General features: G+C 40.7%; 1 protein-coding gene across 5 annotated transcripts in view; it reads right to left on the bottom strand.

Moving 5' to 3' along the window:
- Positions 1–4,398: 4,398 nt before the first annotated feature.
- The window catches only part of LOC419333 (formin-like protein 16-like), a 29,921-nt gene continuing 13,343 nt past the window's right edge, over positions 4,399–20,976 (bottom strand). For 3 of the 5 annotated variants that reach the window (XM_040651055.2, XM_040651057.2, XM_040651056.2), the window contains 12 exons: positions 20,307–20,483; positions 19,267–19,693; positions 18,921–19,083; positions 15,524–15,635; positions 14,104–14,194; positions 13,651–13,761; positions 12,713–12,865; positions 11,272–11,401; positions 11,123–11,155; positions 9,323–9,426; positions 8,416–8,499; positions 4,399–6,416 (listed from right to left, as the gene is read on the bottom strand). In XM_040651055.2, coding sequence (XP_040506989.1) covers positions 6,312–6,416; positions 8,416–8,499; positions 9,323–9,426; positions 11,123–11,155; positions 11,272–11,401; positions 12,713–12,865; positions 13,651–13,761; positions 14,104–14,194; positions 15,524–15,635; positions 18,921–19,083; positions 19,267–19,693; positions 20,307–20,483 — 1,690 coding nt within the window. In that variant the 3' untranslated portion in view covers positions 4,399–6,311. The remainder of the gene's footprint in view (positions 6,417–8,415; positions 8,500–9,322; positions 9,427–11,122; positions 11,156–11,271; positions 11,402–12,712; positions 12,866–13,650; positions 13,762–14,103; positions 14,195–15,523; positions 15,636–18,920; positions 19,084–19,266; positions 19,694–20,306; positions 20,484–20,976) is intronic. The other 2 variants (XM_025142314.3, XM_417501.7) reach the window with 1 other exon arrangement.

Here is a 20,976-nt window from a genome sequence, read left to right as displayed (position 1 = left end):
GAGACTGCCGCGGAGCAACCAGGGAGAGTAGAGCAAGGGATAACGTTGACCATGCAGCCCAAATCCACCCTGAAGCAAACAGAAAGAAAAGCCCCATCCAAAAAATGTCTGAACATATCACGAAAGACCTCCTTCATTTTTTCCCATCCAGTTGAAAGGTTGTAAGTGATAGCAGTGTCTGGGTGGCCGGGCTGTTGGCTAATTGCTGGTGGAAATGAGAGAAGTTTGCTGGGGATGCTTTGGGAAAGGCAAATGGCAGCGTGAGCTTTGGATTTAATTCATAAGCAGTGAGGTTAATGATCACCCTTATTTTATCTGACAAATAATTTCTCAGTATTGATCTGTTCCTTCTAACTGGGATTTCTTTCTTCCTTTAAAAGGAAAATGAGCAAAAGAAATGAGAGCAATGTTCGGGAATGGGAATGCGATGAGATTCAGCTCACAGTTTCCTTCTGCCTGGACACACACTGTGGTGGTGTTCAGCCACCTCTAGCAGAAGTGTTCTGCCCTCTCCCAGGGAGCTTTCTGCACCAGAGGAGGCCCGAGGCAGCTCCTGACCAAGAGCTGCAGGGAGAATAAGGAGAAAACACTGTGTTTGCATTTTCTCATACTCTTGGCTTCTAAGCCTGCACTGAATACAGTTTCTCTACCACTACTGCATTATACCTTTCAAATTTCATTTGAAAAGAAGCATTTTCATACAAATTCCATACAAATGTCATTTGTATAATTACTCCTTTGCCATATGAAGGGAGAAATCATCTCCCTCAGACCTCCTCTCCTGTTTAGGAACTGCTTGTTTGTCTCTATGGGCATCCAGATCCCACAAAACCCCAGTAATGTGTACCTCCTTCCACCCTTCCTTGTTTTCTTTATCCTATTTCTGTTTTCCATCTGTCAAGCTGAGCTCTCTTTTTGCTGAACATGGAGCACAGCGTGGCTCCCCGTAGCCCCACATAGGGCTGAGCTGCTATGCAGCCCCCACTGCCCTGCTGACCCATCCCAGCAGGGAAAAGGGAGCAGCAGAGCTGCAAGCAAAAGCAGACACGAGCTCCAATTGCACTGCTACACTCACAGGGTTCAGTGATGTGGGCTCACACTTTTTGCTTCCTTTTGCCATTCTCATCCTTATGTCTGCTGGCTGTGGTACAGGCTAACTGCCCTCCTGCACAGCTGGCCCCAGGCCCTGCAGATAGCTCACTGGTTTGCTGGTTGACTGCAAAACCAGCTCACCTGGCTAATGAGCTTAATGGGCCTTAAGACGATTTAGTAAATATTTTATAAAGTAAGTTCTCCTTCATTTGTTTAAACATAAGGTGCATGGAAATATATATATGTACATGGTTGGAATGGCTAAAATAAACAAAATTTTTTGCCCATGAAGTCAGACAGATGCAGAACCAAGCTGGCATTTTCCTTTCTTCATTTTAATCTATGTCATAGGTCTGTGTGTGTGTGCTCCATCTCTGGCACCTTGCTTGGCTTTCTAAGCTCCTTCCCTCTCTTAGCCTATTTCGAACGTAGCCCTCATCACACCATCCCATCTTTGAGTATTTCTTTCTGAATTTCTGCAGGAGCAAAATAAAAGATACAATGAAAAAATATTTGTCTGCTCGTATTTTTGGAACTTGTTTAATTTCCCTGGTGTTCTGTTACAAAATAACTAACTAATTAACTGAATAACAGTGCTTTGATGGCTGTGTTGTGGAAATGGAATTTAGAAATTCAGTGTGAATCTTAGAGGTGATTTACAAAACGAATTGTTTGTCTGCCTGTGTGTGAGGGTACAAATGTTCAGCTCTGCTGACAGCATTGGCATTTCAGGTCTTTATTCAGCATTTCTCACCCAGCCAAACCCTCTGTTTGCTCAGTGCTGCAGATCTGAGCACAGAGTGCACATCAGGGCTGGAGATGCTCCTGGGTAGGTTCTGCAGTCATGTCCAGCAGTTTGTTTCTGCTGATACTGGATGGAGGTCTGCAAATAATTCAGTTATACTGAGTCCTATGCACTTAGTCCAGTTTTATATTGGTGTAAAGCTAAGACCCTGCCAGTTCATTTTACTCCTTCATAGGTCAGTTGTTCACAACATCAATATGTTGGTAAATGTCATCATCAGTCACAGCTGGGAACAGCCCACAAAGAGCTTGGCTTTTCTTGTGTGAGTTTTTATTCAAAACCTATCCAGAAAATCTCTTCCTAATGTATATGTATTCCCAAAACATTCATAGAGAGTTTTTGTGGACTAAGACAAAAAAAAAAAATCACCTAATGCTCATACAGACATTAACGCCTTTATGGCAGGTACTCAAAGCTCTATAACTCATCACAAAGTAAATTAAATTCTTGGTTTACTATTGCATTTCAGCTCATGAAAAAAAAATAAATAAATAAAACAAGCTCCTTTTTGTATTTTTAGCTAAGCTACCTGATACATTTTGTGCAGCTTTAGGAAACAAACAACTTCTGAGGCACTGTGTTGACCTATGCGATGGTCTCAGATTTTCAATTGCGTTTGAATGAAACAAGAAGTGTGCATTTTGCCAAGGTGGAATAAAATCAGATGGGGTCAGAAAATAAGGGAAACAAATAGCCTAGCAGGAAAACTGTTCTTTTCTAGTAGGAGGGAAGAGGAAGGAACTCAGTTTGCTGCCTGCTCTGATCTTCAGAACCCATTCCCCCAAGCAATGTGGGCGCAGAACGCACAGGATGGAGTTTGCAAAGGATTCAATAATCTGCTGGCACTCAATTTAGCTTACACTGTTGAACACATTTTGTTGATACAGTTTGCTAGCACAATGTCAAGAAAACCCCAGAAAATTAGATAGTGAAGTGGTGTAATTTAGTGCATCTCCTTTTGACATCAGCAGAGGCGCACAGATTACCTCCCCTCAGGAGAATTTGTCCCAGAGAAATTGCTCACAGAGTGGCTTTCATAGCAAAAGCCAATGAGGGAATAGTTATCCTTAAAGGATCCTAAGAGAGTGCATTAGGAGGCTGCCCATTGCCTGCACTGCTTGTTTGATGTTCAGAAGGGAGAGGTTGTACTGGAAGACTCATGATGATCCTCGGAGTGGAAGTCATGGAGAAGGGCTCAGCATTAGGATTTTTAGTGCCATCTATTGAAATGTGCCAACTCAAACAGAAGAGAAAAGGCTGTCAAGAACAATAAATATCTCCTTGTGGTAGCGAATGCTTTAAAAAGATGCAAGGAGGAAAGCAATACACTTATTTCACAGCTAAAGAATCAAATCCATTGAACTTAGCAATTTCTCTCCCTGGACTGTAAATGTCTTTCCCAGGTGACTGCTATCATTTATTTTTAACTCTCTTTATGGAGAAATGAGGTTCCTCAGCTCAATTCTGTGTTTCTTTTTGTCCTCTGCTGATAACTCCTGGAAACTGCTTCCTATGGGTGTTCTGGGGAAGCAAAATGCCCCAAGGACTACAAAAACCATGAGCAGCCACCGTCTCCATAGGAATGAGCCCCTATGGGTACCAGCTCCTCAGCCCACAGCTCTGTCCTGAAGAGAAGTTCTTGCTGGTATAATTAATGTCTAATACAAAATTATCCTTCCTGTTCTTGCTGAAGTGCCGTACATTCTCTGCACCTCAAAGAAACAACCAACCACAACAGATCTCATTCCTTCTGTAGACAGCAGCTCTTACATAGCTGGGCTGAAACAAAAATCCATACAGCATCTGATCCACAACCTTCCTTCACTCCACTGAATACTGAGACCAATTCTACTGAGCAGGACTGAATCCTCATTCAGATTTCACATTTCATAATACGCTGAAAGTAAGCTTGGTGCCTTTTGTAGGGTAACAGTTAGCCCAGGCTTACAAATACTACAGATCTGGAAGGCAGCTCCTTGTAGGAGTGCTCCATCCAGGGAGGGGTCACTCCTGGAGCCTCACCTCACATGTGGGCATTTATGGCTGCAGGTTTGCAGGGTACTGCTGTCAGCTGCTAAGGAAGGGTTCCACAGAAACTGTCTGCAGAGACATTTCGAGCTTGTCTATATAAACACTGAGGTGTAACAGCTATTATTCTGTACAGACAAATACCATTAAAACAGAGTGAGAGAGTTGGTTCAAAGAGACCTAGAAAAAACCACCAATATTATGCAAAATGTTATTTGGGGGGAAAAAGGAATGCAGAAGGGAATGAGCTGTTTGTTTCTTTTTACATATAAATCAGATGAGCTCTGACACTCACAAACACAGAAGAAATATCTTGTTTGAGAAAATGGAAACGTGTCTCCTCTGTAAGCTCCCATTCCTTGGGAAAGCTTCGTGTCCTCTGGAGGGGCAGAGCTTCTTGCCAAGAAGGTATTCGGTCATTAATTTTTTAAACGATTGCTCCAGGATATTCATGCAAAGACACAGATATCAACTACTGTGTAAAATATATTTTTAATTGGAAGAAGCCATGCCAGCTGGGCTATAAAACAAGTACAAGCTGTTAGGTATAATAAGACAGAAAAGAGGCTGGGGGGAAAAGAGAGTCAGGAGAAAGAAAAAAGAGAAAACTACTTAGTTAAAGGAGACTTCCCAGGACTCCTGAGCCAAAGTAATGGCAGAAAAACATGAAACTTATCATGACCATCACAAATGCTGCTCAGGGATGCAGGGATCCAGATACCATGGAAATGGCACTTGTATGCAGGGTTTTCTTACATGATTCACATATAAATGAAGATGGTTCCGATTTTGGAGTGGGAATAACACACATCAAAAACTGCAAGTGTTGTTAATGATGTACATATGAGCTCTGGGCAGTGCACTGTGATACAGAGATGCAAGAAATTAAAGAGGAATTGAATTTTCCTCTTCTAGCCAAAACAGAGTGATCTTCAGCTGTAGCTCCTGACACACACAGATGTTATAGGTCCTGATATACAGACACCACTGACTTCAGTGTCAGCCAGGTGTCACTATTCTGATGCTGACCCGAGTAAAACATTGGCATTGTAGAAATCAAGTATGTTGCATCTGAAACAAGATTCCTCTATTTGCTTCTTCAATTTTTTTTGTTAGTTGGTTGGTGTGGGGGTGTCTATTGAGTCCACTGAGCTTCTTCCTCAGTTTTTCAAAACTCCCCTGGGATGAGAGGTGGATTTAAGGCAGATGTATTACACAGTGATGCCCGCATTCACAGGAGGCTCCAGGTTTGCCTTTTACCCAAACACAGCTGAAAGAGCAGCTACATCATTGCTCTTCAGCACACCTGCATAATGCCTGGCATCTGGATAGGAAGAAATCTCACATGGCACTGGAGAGGGCACTCTAATAAAGCAATTTTAGGCTTAGATGTATCTCAGCCTTTCAGAGAGGATAGTTCTAATTTCTTTCAATATTGAAGCCTAGGAGACTGTTCAGCATTTCTATCTGTTGTACTTTCTGTCAAAGCCAAAAATACTGAGAGACTTGGGCAGGCAGATCTAAAAGGAGTCACAGAATTCACATTTTATGGAACAATGCTGTAAAACTGGTAGAGAAAATACAATGTTTTATCAATGGCTTCATAGGATTATTTTCTGCTTTCAGTGCTGAACACATCCCTTTTTATCTTTGCATTTACAGCCTTCCTTTTCTTGTATTTTTGAGCTGCAAGTAGTTATTTTAATTAAAAATACGGAAAAGCCAACAAGTGCAACAAAAGTATTTTCACTTTTGAAAACCATCCATAATTACTTTCACTGTGCGTTACTTGGATGCCTGACATGTTTTTATTTCATTTCTCTGATATTCTCTTCCTACCAAAGCGAATTTCACACACTGATTGACTTCCACAGTATTTTAGCCCTAAAAAAGTGATGCCTTATTGTACTACTTTGGGGGAAACCACCTATCAGGTTCTTCATTAAATACTGAAGCTGCACTGCTTTGATGGCTGGAGACAATCGAGATTTTATGCTAAATGTTTTTGGTTTTTTTTAAACTACAGAAAAAGAATAATTAAAAATTAGATCACCATATGTAAATTTATTCACTGACAGTGACAGCTGAAATTCAGGCAGAAGAGAAATTACAAAATAGCAAGAGTGTCTCCTTTCTAAATGTCCAGGTATCTCTAGGTGCATACATAGAAAGAAGTGAAGCAGTCTCATAAGCAACCTGCAATGCCACAGGTCTGATACCACTTGCAAAACTACACTTTATAAATTGAATACATCTTTAAAACAAATTATACTGCTATACAAACTGTATGGTATGTGCACCCTATTGGCAGGCCAATTTTCAAAACCATTAACTTAAATGTAGTTTCCTACACTTTGCTCTCCCCTTTTTATGAGTAGTGTTGTCCTTACTGCATGACTTCAGCACAGGCCTTCCTAAACTCACTGATGAATGTAGATATCCATCCAAACAGCTCCTGAGAGTCCAGGTCTTGTGGTTCCCCAAATTTTACCTGTAAATTTAAAAGAGAAAAATATTTAACATTGATATTATCCAAATAAATTAATCCATGTCCAAGATTGTAATGCAATGAAGAGAGCAAGAGAAAGGCTGAATGCTTTCGTTATCATTATTAATCAATCAGAAAACTTAGAGCTGGACAAAATATGCAAAAAAAATGGACAAATTAAAACTGAGGTTCAAAACATCTGAAGCAGAAGTGGCCATGGGAGTTGTCATTAAATTACCACAGTAACTGTTTCCTGGTTTTCTGCACAAAGCAGCTTCTCTAGATCTACCACCAAAGAGCAGAAAACCATTACATTGTCAAGGTTCCTGGGTTTGCAGTTTTTTAGATGAATCCATCCATAAAAGAAAAGAAGCACTTTAGGGAAATGGTTTATATCCACTATGGAATCATGGTGGACATGGTAGCAACAGATTTAAACCAAAATGCTTTAATTTTTTGGTATTTTGTTTTGCAAACAAGAAATTTCACGTTTATGTGGATATTTGGAAGCAATGTTAATCCATCGAGGAGACACCTTTCCCCGTTCTCTTCTTTTCACCCGAAAAAGCTGAACAGATTGGAAGACTTTCAAAAGCAACCTGAATATTGGCATCACGTTTGCTCTACTGCAAAACAAGTGGTGAAAAGCAGTCATACTACAAAGTTAATTGCTAGGAGAGGGATTTCTGCATTAATTAAAATCACTTCCACGTGCATTTTCCAGTTCTAGGACAGAAAAGTAATTTTAGTCTTAAAATTGTTGATGAGGTTTAATTCAAGAGGTTTGTCAACATTCCCAAAGATCCTCCTTAATGGTATCAGTGAGTTAAAGAACATAACTCCATTTTAAATGGTTTTCTAATTGAGCAGAAGACATAGAGAACATGCTCCAAAGGTTCCCATGAAAGGCTTAAAAAGGCACCTTGTATTGATACAAGTTCTTGTCTTGCCTGCAATAGAGAACTACCACATAACCAGGAGGTACAGCTCTTCCAAGGCTGAACAGCAGTGTAGTTGTATTTCCAAATTGCAAATTGCAGCTGAATGTAGATAGGCAGGTTTGGACAGCTATCCGTCATTACCTGCACACCTAAGATACTCTTGGGAGCAAACCCTCTGCTGAGAACTTGGAAACTCACATATAATGCAGCCACAGAAACTTGCACATTAACCAGTGATACCTGATTAATGGTTTGGCCTGTTGTGTTCCTAATTGCACCTCCTGGGTGCTCCAGGTTCTTGATCTTTGGCACACCTCACCACCCACCTGTAGCGTACCATCAATTAAACAGCAATGAGAGAGGCATTTCCTGGAGCTAACGACCATCTGCGAGAAGTTGATAGCCCATGGCTATTCCACAGGCAGTTACCTCCAATTTATTGTTAATTCCACAGAAGTGTCACATGCCAAGGTCAGTATTGATTTTATAAGCAGAATATGAAATCACAGAGGTAGGCCTGTGGATTTTTGTTTCATGAGCAATGTGATTTCCATGGCTACCTACAGCCCGTTTCCACATCAGATAGTCCCCAGCTGAGCCAGGCTGTTCCTTCCTGGCGCTGTTCAGCTGATGGTCTGGGCTTTGATCACCCATCCTGTTTTATATTTGCTTTACATTTTCACTGCCTCATAAATATACAAAAGGATCTGCCCAGCAAGAACATTATTTGGAAGAAATAAATCCATTCAAAGTGAGAGAAATGTATAAAATGCCTACCTAGAAAATAAGGGGAAGGGAGGGAAAAAGCAGCTGGGAGAAAACTTGAGATTCTGAACCCCCACTTTTTTACATATGTACTTTTGGACCATCAACACTTAAAAAGTGAGCTATAAACCCTCAAGAAGAATAAATAACAGATTGTCTTTCAAAACATCCCATCAATGTCCACATCCTGTGGACTGTATTACTACAGGGCACGGGGAAGCATGGGAACTTCTGCGTTTTTCTTCTTTTCTTAAGAAATTTAGATTTCTTTCACTGCATTTTAATATGAGACGTACCAGCACACTGCTATAAAGCTTCTTCATTTCTTCACATCTTTTTGACAGCTGGGATAGATCCCCTTCATATTTCTGAATCAAATCCTGTGATAAAGTAAAAATTCTTAGTTTGGCATAGGAGTGTAACATTAGAGCAGATATTAAATAGTGAAAACGAGAGAATTCAGGCCAAAATTTTCACGTCACAAAACTTTCACGTTTCACAGCAGATAGGCACACATCAAGCACATAATTCCTTGAGAATACGAAGGCATCAGAGACAAAAAACAAAATCCATTAGGCACTGCCCAGCGTTTTTGTGAGCAGGGCAGCCACTCACAGTTACCAGCTCTCACTGAGTGAAAAACAAAGCCTTAAACTTCTGAAACAAAATTTCTTAATCACTGTTTCTTTGTACCATATATATTTTAGATGACTTAATATGTATTCAAGAAGCATACAGGGTGACCAGCACGTCCTCAGCTGCTCCTTCCTCTGTGCTCCCCTGCCCACCTCGCTCTGCCATTAGCACAGGCAGAATCATCTTAGGCCAACCTGTAATCACAATTCAGCCTAGCTCCTGGATGCTGTTTCCCCATGCTATTTTCCCTGCTGTCTGAAGGCAGAGGGAGTTGCTACAAATCCATACATGCTCTGAAATTGCTGTAATTCCAAAGTGCTTATTGTGGCTGACTGTGAAGCTATCTGCTCCTCATCCATTCCAGCCCGTTTGCCTGTGTAGCAAAAGCAAGACATACAGAAGCTCTGAAAAGGCATTCCCATGCCTCATCAAACGCTATCAGAGAAAAATAAAGGTCTGCTTTTCCTCAGGTGCTCCCAGTCCACTTGTCAGTGCAGGATTCATCACAAACCAAGGAGGTTACTTATCTTTCATCTCCAGCCCACTGTAGGGTTGGGATAACGTTACCTTCAGTTCCCTGCAGAACTGTGACTCCTGGGGCATTGCCTTGGTTGTCCTGGGTTTGATAAGCCGCCTGCACTGAGTAACATTTTCCAACTCCTTTTTTAGAACTATCAAAGGAGAAAGAAAATGAGAAATTTTATGAGTGTGCAGTTGTGTCCAAAGGAATGCAAATGTCTTATTTATAAGAGACATAAAAGTTAGGAGACTCTGGGTCTATAATATGTTCATCTAGATATATTTAATTTCTGTTTTAAAATAGAAATCCTAAAGAAAGCCTGGATCTTATGGGAAAGAAATAGTATGTGATCACCCCACAGGCAACTGCAGAGTAATAAAGAGGTCAATAGTGTGGTTATGCAGCAGCTGTAAATCTGACTTTCCCTAGGTTTTAGGAATTAGCTGTGAAAATAACATTCTTCCAACCTACCTTTTTGTATAGAAAATTCAGGCTTCTGTTAAAAATAGAAGAACAAAAATTCTCCACTTTATAACAATAAGAAATTTTGTCAGTTGGCAGAAAGTCCTACAGCAGACTGCCATCATGAGAGCTTTGGCTGTATGGAATGGGAGGAGATGACATGGCTTTGAATGTAGTGACTCAGTCCTGAACTGACTCATGCTGCTCATATACACTCTGCATGAGCCCCAGGACATGCCTTGAACAACCTGGTGTGAAAGGCTGGATCAGAAGCACTTTGTCCATCTCTTTCCCTGTCTGCTCTGGAGAACAGTACTTGGAAGATAAGAGAGAGCTCTATAGTGGTCCCATCAGAAATCCAGGAGGGAAGAGGCCAGTCAGACTCCTCCAGGTCTCCTAACTCCTCTCCTTTGATAGCTCTCAGCAATGTACCATAGCTCCCATGCCTGTTGCACTACTCAACTGTACCAACGTGGTCTTTGGAGAATATGAGCAACTGAAGGTAAACAGTGATTGTATGCACATATATCTAGCTACTTACATATTCCTAAAAACTAAACTGGCATTTCTTGGAACAAAGTAAAAACTGCCTTTGGTAGCCCAGAGTTGGATGCCTGTCTGCTTCCCTGGGCCCAGCAAAATGGGGACAAGAGTTTTTCAAACCAAAAGCTGAGAGCAATGGTCATTAAATTATGTTACAAGAAGCTGAAATGGGAATTACTAGTCTGTGGTGACATTTGGTCAATGTCCGTGCCACATTCTCAAAAGACAGATTTTCATAAATGTTTAACACAATGTAAGTTATTTTTACCCATGTAGGTATCTTCTCTATCAGCTCTCAAAGAGCTCACTCTAAAATCCACTGGCTTTGCCGGTCACCTTTCTGTGCTGTTCAAAGTTGTAAATGTCTCCCAAAATCTGTCTTCCATTTGAGGGACTTTATTCTGTCCTCTCCTGCTGACTTCAGTGGTGTGAGACTCCTTTCTAGAGATGGACTCCAGTTTGGTTCAAAGACATTCTTGAACTTCGCTGCTGAATTGTGCAAAGGTTCCTCCTGCTGCCCTGGCTGCTCTGAGACAATCTTACTGCAGTAACTGGGACAGAGTGCTCATATTGCTAATGTCTCTAGCTTAAAATAAACTCTATTTACCATGAGCAGTATATATTTTTTATATTTCTGAACCTCCAGGGCAGGCTTTATTATTTCTTTTTAAAAATTCTTCACAGTAAAATGACAGGCTAAATATCACCATAGCAACACCTTACCTCAATATTTGTATATTTACCTCTCTTTACAAACTACAGAAGTGCAATGAAAACCTGTTCCAAACGACTGCACAATGTATGAAAATCTCTCTCTGAGTTTAGAAACCACATTTACATACCATCAACTTCAGCACTTAGGCCCTTCATGGAAGCTGGAAAGAGATGGAAAAACGCACCACTAAATATCATTCATACTTTAGGATGGAAGATCCAACCAAAGTTGAGGGATTCCATTATTTGCTGGCTTTCTCCCCCTCTCTCCTCTTACCATCAGGAACAGCCTCAAATTCTGTCAGCTCCTGAGCAAATTTCACCAGATCAGGTTCATGTAAGGAGAGCTGTTCCACAAGGGCATGAAGCAAGGTGAACGTCCTCTCCTTGCCCCGCAGCAGAGATAACTGCAAATAGAATGGAGCAGTAACTGACAGACCGAGCTGTTACACTTCTTTAAAAAACATAGGAGCAGCAGAGATGTTGATAGCTCCTGGATAGATCTGACGAGAAGAGAAAACACAATGAAATTAAACATCTCCTTTTCAATCTGCAGCTTCTCAGGCATTCTCGGTTAAGATCAAACTTTATGCTTTCACATCCGTTCACCTTCATTGTGTTCTTTTGTGTTTTCTTATTCACACATTCTTAATAACTTAAGGTATCATAAGTGATTGCAACTCGTTTTGGTCCTCCAAACAAAGCCATCATTCCTTTCCACATAAAAGCAGTGTGTTGTGTTTGTGAAGGCAGTAAACTTCCTTAATTGAATCTGGGAAGATGCACTGTGGCAGAAAATGATTTTGTAGGCATTTTTCATTATGATTGATACAGTATTACAACTGTTATTAAAAAAGAAAGTTGTGTCTCAGAATTGCTACTGGAGTTATAAATCACTCACTCATATATTAAAGTCTCCAGTTGGAAAAGATATCTTACATATATATATATATATATATATATATATATATATATAAACAAAATCCTCCTATCTTCTACTTACAGACCAGGCATAGGTGATGTTTGTTCATAGAGCATATCTCTGTCAGGAGAGACAAAAATCACAGCAGCCACCTCCCTCCCCATCCATTCATCCAGAAGAGCACTGGTGGGGTGGGGGGTGTTGGAACCATTAAGCCAGACAAATCTCCCTCCCTTTGCATTTGTTCATTTATTTATACTCCACTTTTGGAACCTAAAATTACATGGGCCCACTTGTTGCAGAAAAGCTTTGCATTAGAGCAAAAAGAAGCACCAAGGAATTACTCCACCACAGAAGAAATGCTGTGGCTACAGCCTACAGATAATGAAATGGAACATGTCCATATGACAGTGCTCTGCACAAAGCTGCAAAACACTCTTTAAGTCAAGGGCCTGCAGTTCAGATGTCTCTTCCAGCCAGGGGATCTCAATATCAGGGCCGTCAGCATTTTGATGTTCTCCCTCATTAGAAACACAACACATTCAACATCACAGTGCCCCCACCCAGCCAGCACCGCTGTCTGAAATGGGGAAATGCATCTTGTTATAGTGCACATTACAGAATACATTATTAAACAGGAGTTTGTTTCTGGTGTAACCAAGAGCAGATGTTAAAAAGTTAGCTGCTCATTAAAAATGATTGCCTTTCTCCACACTCAGGGCAAAACCGAGGTAATGCTAATGGCTAACATACATTATATTACAATGGCTTAATGAAAAGAAAAATATTTACTCACTTTGGTCAAAGATGACAGTCGAAATCCTTTTGCCTTTTCTTTTCCCGCATTTTCATTTAAATGGTTTCCAATGGCTAAAATGTACTCCAAGACAGCAATAAATTTCTGGCTGGAATGCAGCTGCTTACTTGCTTGGATTTTCTGGTTTATCAGCTGAAACACAAACATGCAAGTAGAACAATGGTACTTGTAATTGTTCTTTGCCATGCCTCGCTGTCCCCACCTGAAGTAAGTCACACTGCTACCTTCCCATCCAGCTTCCTCTGGCGAAGGCCAGGGGCTGTCAGGAAGGAGCAGTTCTGTTCTCCAGCAAAGCAAAGCTGGTGTTGGCACAGTTGCCTGAGATGGAGGTCAGATCCTCTGTGGCTACCAAACTAGTCCTGCCAAGAGAACTTCAACCTCATCTCTCAAAATGCTTCAGAAGAAAAAGTGTTTTGTTGTTTGAATGCACCAGATTGCTCCAAATGCCAAGCATCGGGGGAAGCAGATAGCCCAAAGCACAGCATAAGGTTCTCCATTCTTCACCTCTCTCTTGTTTACACCAGCTGAAGACTAATCAAAATTCTTGGTACAGTTTCCCTGCAATCAAACTCAGTATCAACTTTTGCTTCTGCAGGGCCTCCGCCTTCCTTCTGAGGCAACAGACACAGGAGGTGGGTCTGTTTCCGTCAAAGACAAGATCTATTTTTAAAAAGTCTATCGTTATTTTTTTTTTAACCTTTTTGCTCTTTACGTCTGAACAGTATCATGAAATGGTACTTCTTGCATTAGGCTGCCTGGGTTATGACACTATTAATTGCTCCCATTATGAACAATGAAATATCTTGCTACAGTGGAAAAAAAAGATCCCCAGTCAGACAGCTTTGAAAGGTGCACCAAAGCTCCTAATGTTTAACTGACAGATTTTGGTAACGAGCAATGAAGCTGTCATTACTTACAGGCTCCAAATCTCCCATGCTCACAGGGAGTTCACGTACGGCAAGCAGGAGATCCAACCTCTGGCCTAAGTGGGGGATTCTACACATCTGTATAGAATTGAACAGAGAAGGCTTGTAGGGCCAGACACCATTAAAGTCAACGACATGCGTTTCTCACGAGCAAAAACAATTAAGTTTGTACAGTTTTATGTCTCGAGATTTCGGAGGTCTATTTCAGAGTAACTGGTTCTTGTTTTGGGGGAGGGGAAGGCATATTAATAGGAGATACAAAATGGATTTTACAGATCTCTTTATATATTTTTACTGTCTCAACTCTCTCAGATAAACCTTCTTATAATTACTCTTGTTAAGACTGTAAATTTAAGTTCCCAAGAGCAGTTCTTTGTAGTGATTTTCTCCAGAAGAGGGTATTACAAATAGCATGTAGTGTGTTTTAACACTGTGCCTTCCTACCTCCAACATAAACTGATCGACTATATGCAGCTCAGAGGGGCACCCCCGGAACGACTGGTACTTCTCTGCATCCTTCGGTGTTAGCATGTATCTGCAAAACAGCAAAGGAAAATCAGATGTCCTCATCCTTGAACACTGCCACAATGCCATTCCACTCCATGCATCAGAACTTACTCCACTTTCTTGTTTTACATATTGCATGTTTATTCTTTAACCGTTTGTACTTCATTGATATTTGAACCAATGATGCAACAAAAGCAACGGCCTGCAGCTAGATCTGCATTTCTGGGAACATTTATGCATGCACAAGGCTTGACATTAAGTCAGTAGTGTTCATCTGCAGATCTACAGACAATTTACAGTGCTGTGGGTCATTCTGGAGAAGGTAAAACTGTAGCAGAAGGGAATTGATATACTTTCCAAAGAGGTTCATTAATTCTGTGCATGATACATATGTGCCTTCCTTCCATTCATTGGATGAACAACCATCTGACAACCGTTCAGAAGCACCTGGTAACAATGCAGACTTTTATGCAGTTATGACTGTGGTCAATCAGATTTTCTCCAGCAACAACTTCTTGGAAAAACGAGCAGAGAAGAGCACTTTGGGAGCCTGGCACATTTAAAACACTGAAACATTTGGTGTCTTCCCCACATCCCTGCACGCTCAAGGCAAGTTGTGCCCATTGCACACAATGACATTAATTCTGTATGTTCCACGTCTGTTCTACCTGTTCTCATTACTACGTGCAAAAACAATTCTGCAAACTTAACACTACTGTACAATGAGGATCAGGTCAGAACTGTAAGGCCAGAACTAAACTCACTCCACAAGAGGTAGGCACATCTACAGTTAAAAAAAATACTTCTTCACTTTCTTTGCCTCTATCAGCTTTTTTTTCCTGAGATCCCTTTAAGCAAAACACTCAGTTTTCTCATTTTCACCTCATATATTCATAATAATACATGCAATGAAGTGGCACAGCTGTCGCATGCCTTGCATGGGGACTTGAAAGTGCAATGGGAACCTCTCTGGGAGCAGCTCCTTTCTTGTCCAGTTGAAGAGATACGATCCGAATTTCACATGCCTCTGAAGTGTGTTTCTTTTTGTGTAATTATTATTTGGGTGGTGGTGGTGGTGGTGGGTTTTTAAAATAAAAGTTCCCAAAATTTAATGTTATTAATTTTAACTGCAATTTTAAACCTGCAAGCCTCTGTCACTCGGAAATACTGATACTCTACAGTGAAGTTTCTGTAACACGTTGGGCCTCCTTCTGTGTGCAACCCTCACATTTTATCTGTGGTCAGGATAGATCTGATGTCTCTATAGCATCCTTCCTGAATTCCTGTTACTTGCAGAAGAATTCGCTTTCAGAACATAACATTTGTTATAAATAAACAAGTGAATCTGAAAGATTACCTTCGTAGCGTCGTAATCTGTTCATCTGTAAGGCCACCACTCTCTTCATGTATAATGTACAGCTTTTCTTTCAGCTCACTTGGTTTTACACGGAAACTTTTAAGAAAAATGCCTGGGGAAAAGAAGATCCTCAGATCACATGGAAGAAAATGCTCCAGGGAAGGAAAAATCCCCCAGATATTTCACATTTACTTTTCAGACTTAAAATAAAACAAAAAGAAAGAGCTGTTGGTAATGTTAAAGTAAAACTCACCCTTCATATTTGCTTTAAATACACATGGCAGTAGACGAGCAAAAATGCATTCATCAGAACATAGTCAGTGCTTGAGACAGAGCTATCAAGATACTGTTAACAGAAGGCACTCAGATGTTTATTATTATATATTTCTATTGCACTCAGCTTTACATTTAACATATTTTTTCCCTGAATACAAATATCCCATATTAACATATTACAGTACTTTGGTGGATGAAGAAATTAAGATTTCCATTTGTTTGGGTTTTGTTCTTTTTCGCTTTGCTTAATTTCTAGGGTTCCAAAGGAAGTGACAGGAGATCGTGCAACAAAAATGAAGGCAATGTAGTAAACAAAAATTAATTACTACCCGTTTCCATCGTTACCACCAAAGGATGACAAAGTGAAAAAGAAAGCACAAAGGAGTGAACAGAAGGCATCAATAGAGAAAGTAAGAGGTTTTAACTGCTTCTCAGCTATGGTGTGAAAGTTGCCCTAGAGGCCCTGCTAACTCTTCTGAGCCCCACAGGGGGTTGGGAAGGAGAACTCAGGAGGGATGTCTGTGATTTACCACATTTCTGTCTCCAATCCTAGAAGAGCACAGAGATTTTCAGGTTATAGGAACATGCTGTGGCCTGAATCAGCTAATAACGGCTCAGGAGAGTGTTGGCCAATGGAGTATATGCCTCTTATTCTTCCTCTGACACACTTTCCACCCCTTTAACTCCGTTAGGAGATCTAGCTTTAACACTAAGCCTGGCAGAACCTTCCCTTTTTCCTTTCCATGCTTTTATGACTTGTATCTTTCACCTCCCTGTGCCTTTTCAATCCTCTATCTCTTCAGGTAGGATGAAATCTGCAGCCAGTGACAGAGGGAATAATCCACAGCAAAAGGCTGAGTTTTGCAATAACTACAGCCTTTCCACAAACCATCCACAAAACGTGTTAGATTTTCTTGAACATTGTCAGTATTTGAAATGAGCCAATGAATAATTTCTAGTCATCAGAGTTTACAGAAGTCATCAGTTGCTAATTAAGGTGTTCTCCGTCATGAATAGGTCACACGGGGATGCTTCAGCTCCTTGTCTCCCTTGCATTAGTGCCAAGAACTGGATTTCTAATGAAAATATTTGTGGCACAAATTCCACACTAGTTCCTACTCTCACATTCATATGTTGTTGTATCTGTCAGTGATACAGCTGTTGAACTCATTTCCCACAGTACCTGTGAAAACCTCAAGTAGATGAATAGTGATTTATCTGAATACAGCGATTCACCTTTAAACCAAATCCAAGTCCTATTCTTCTACAGCATTCACACCTCTTTGGAAGCAAGCAAGTCCACGCCTACGTTCTAAATTTTCCCTCATTCCAAAAAGCAATCAGTATTTTTTCTTCAAAATTAAAATTGACATCTAAGTAACTCCTGCTCAATTTCTGCTCATTTCTGTAATTTTTTTCCCCAAAATTACCATGTCATCTTAAGTCTCAAGGTATCTTCTTTGGCAAAATAAGGATTTGACACGGAAAATTGGTTCTCATGCAGAGAAACAAGCACCCATCAAGTCACAGGAGCTGATGTTTTGATCCCTAAGTCAGTTTTTCACCCACAAGGTTTCAGTTTTGGATTAATGCCCACCTCCCCAAATCTCTCCCTTTGTTAAAGGGAATGTATTTTTCTTGTTTCTCTCTTTCTGGTACATTGTTCTCTGTGTAAGATAACCTAGATTTTATTTGCATTCTATTCTACCCCGGGTTTGAACTTAATGTGCAGATCTTTGCCCAGAACTCTAATTTTTCCTTAGAGCTTGGACATCCACTCAAATTCTCAAGAGATTTTCTCCTATTGGCATCTTGGAGCTTCATCTTTTTAGTCATTAATTTAAGAACTGTGGTTTGCAGCTCTTGCAGGAAGATTAATCAGAATTCTGAGATAGGAATAACTTTTGATCTGAGAACTGTCCACTGAAATAAGTATATGTCAAAAATCTCATTGATGGGACTTTAAGGATAAGATTAAGAATTGGACATAGAATGTGTCAGTGAAAGAATCTGTAAGAGGAGTAGGATCAAAAGGAAGAATGGTGCTATTTGCAAACCAAATGAAAGAAATTTCCTAAAAGAAACTGGAATAATTTTGCAGATAGAAGTGCTATTACAGGATTCTTTTTATCTAAAACAGGACTTTTGTATCACTCACTTCCTTTTAATCCTTCAAATTATCAGCCTGTAATTGCAATAATTCCAACAAGTTATTTCCATTTACAGTTCTCAGTTAAAACTTTCCACAATCTCCAAAGTCTATTCCTTCTTATCAATATTCATGAAGTTGAAATCATTATGACTTCAAAACGAGCTCTTTACACATATAACATTTCTTAACACTGCACTATGTTATATAATTTTATTATTTCTTTTAAAGCCACCTCTGCAAAAATCAGAGCAGTCATTGAAGACCAGTTACCAAGTTCTGGAGGTTGGTGGTCCTGCCTGTGGCAGAAGGGCTGAAACTCAGTGATCCTTGTGCTCCCTTCCAATCCTAGCCATTCTATCATTCTATGATTCTACATTTCTACCCTTGCTTCTTTAGTATCTGTTACTTCTCACTAGAGTCACTGAAAGAACTTTACATCACGTCACCAGTAAGAGCAGAACTATATGCTGAATCATCTCATTAGCTGTGAAAACCTGTTCTAGGTCAGGCCTTAAGCAGAAAGGCACAATCATACCCAGGTTATGAGAGGAAAGAATCCAGTCTGTGATCATTCGAGACAGTCACAGTCTAAGCCAGTTACAAAGCTGGTGTCTGCTGACTTGTTCCACCTGGCCAGCTCACAACATTTGGAAAGCCTTTCAAGTCCCACTTTTAGCAGCTATTTCACAGGTGTCATACATGATGATAAACATCTGCCCTAAGATAACAGCATCACAGCTGGAGGGCACGCTCAAATGTTTCACATAGGAGGAGGGATGTGATATTTCTGCTCTGCATCATGAAGGACCACACTTACAGAACTGAACCAGGAGGTCTATGCTCACAAATGAGTAGAGAGGCACTGAGTTAAGTGGTGATTTAGACACAGGATTACCTCTTTTACCCACCAAATGGTAGAAATCATGAATAGAAAATGCATACAAATGGAAGTACACCGTTCTTACTTACTGAAGTTATGTGCAATTTTTCTGTCTAACATGATGTGCTGATTCACTGAAGGTTCATTGCCTGAAAACACCGCCACGTCCTGGACCTGGAACTGCTCGCAGAGTCTGGATGCATCTATCTTTTTCTTGGCTGGGTCACAGGAACCCCAAATGGATTTTGGAATCTAAAAAGATAGGAGTGGCAGGGAAAAGAAAAAGCCAGAACAGGGTCACTTTGTTCGATTCCAAACATACAAAGGGCATTCAGGTCATTTGCCTGCATAGCTGAATTTTTACAGTAACTATATGTGTAATCCAGGCTACTTCTATTATTATTATTAAGCAGTTACTGTCAGTTTCACCCTTACCTTGTCACAAGGAACAACATCCCAGTGAAAGGCTTTGGTTCTCTTTGCCAAGGGAGAAAGGCTGCAGGACTGGAAGAACGCGGGTGGGGCTGGTGGCACCTCCACCTTACTTATGGGAACTGGAGTAGATGCTGATGCTGGGGCTACGTCTCCCTTCACAGGCTTTGTCTGTGAGTTTGAACGCTTGTTCAGACTTGTTGCTGCAGCACTCACACCGAAATGGAGGGCCTCCTCCTTCTGTTCATTCAGAGCTACAGTAACATTCTCATAATCAGCTTCAGAGGAGGTGTCTCCTTGGGATTCCTCCTGGGACAGAGAACCACCCTTGCACAGCTCACAGTACCTTTCTATGAGAGACACCCATTCATTCCGGAGCTTGCTAACAACCTCTGTCCTGTAATTTTGGACAGTAAAGGGTATTCGAAACCTGAAATTGGAGAATGTCAATTGTAAATATAAGGAAGTGTAAATAACATGCTGACTAATATAGCCACAGATATTTCTTATTTAAGCAGAATGACGTTCAGCACCTTTACTTGCCAAAGGAGCCCAGTGCTGCTGACTCTGACCTTTTCAGACAGAGTTAATTGCTTACATGTCTAAGGTCACAGAGCTGAAGTTTTGCTATGCATTGACTTTGTGATGCAGTTACCTCATAATTCCTCTTCTCCACCTTGGGGAAGGTGAACAGTGTGCTGAGTCTTACCAAGCTTGGTGCACAAGCCGGTCAGAACCTGCTCACAAATTTGTCTAATCAACCAATTGATGTGGTTCTTCATTGGCTCCTGACATGACCACTAGAGGCGTCTGTGTGGACACTGTTTCAATGCACCTTCTCAATTCTACAACGTAGCACTCTGGATTCTTTGTTGAAGTATTTGTCAAACTACTTCAAGGCTATGGGAGGAGTTACCTACACAAATCTGATGGTCTTAGTTCTCCCCACCATATTTTGTTCCATGGCACTGAGATTCTCTGTTGCCTGACATTGCTTTCAGTTGTTCTGCTTTATCAAAGAATTAATTACCAACTATACTTACAGATAATTGTGTCCTTTGGTCTGGACCAAAAAGGTACCGCATTCATTCTCCTTGCTGACACTCACATTACCACCTGACAAGTGAATTGTGTTCATCGCAGGGCATGCATTCTTGCTCTCTGCTCCCAGACCTATGCAATATAAAGTCAGTTCTCCTTCACGTAGTTGTACCAAGTACCTGAAGGGCAGGGAGTGAATATACAGTTCATTCGTTTCTGTCTACATACTTATATAAACGTTGTCTTTGTTAAGGCATTTTCTATCATCAGTATGCCTCCACAGTCTTCTATCCTATTTCTCCATGAGAACTGATCCTGCTCCCCCTCATTCCCACATCTCACTGAGGAGAAAGCAGGCACAGTGCTCTCCACTGAAGGGTTTCCATCGGGAGTGGCAGTACCCAAATGTGGGCATTACCTGTTCTAATGCTAAATTATTCCCTGCAGAAATTGCCAGACCATACATAGTTCCTTTTGCAGCAGAATCTCCTGCTTTGGTCTCTTCTAAGGTTCAGCTCTGCTGCTTATGGCAAAGGCCTCACACTCACTAAGTGTGGGGCTTTACCATATTTGTATTTTATTCTTATTTCAGAATTTGCATTCTCCTTTTTCCAGAGGTTTACTGAATTTCTTTATCATTCTGGCAGTTCCATCAGGCCTGCTTTTCCCTCC

This window comes from Gallus gallus, chromosome 20 (genome assembly GCF_016699485.2).
Source record: "Gallus gallus isolate bGalGal1 chromosome 20, bGalGal1.mat.broiler.GRCg7b, whole genome shotgun sequence".
Taxonomy (NCBI): Eukaryota; Metazoa; Chordata; class Aves; order Galliformes; family Phasianidae; genus Gallus; species Gallus gallus.
This window is presented reverse-complemented; position numbering and strand designations above follow the sequence as displayed.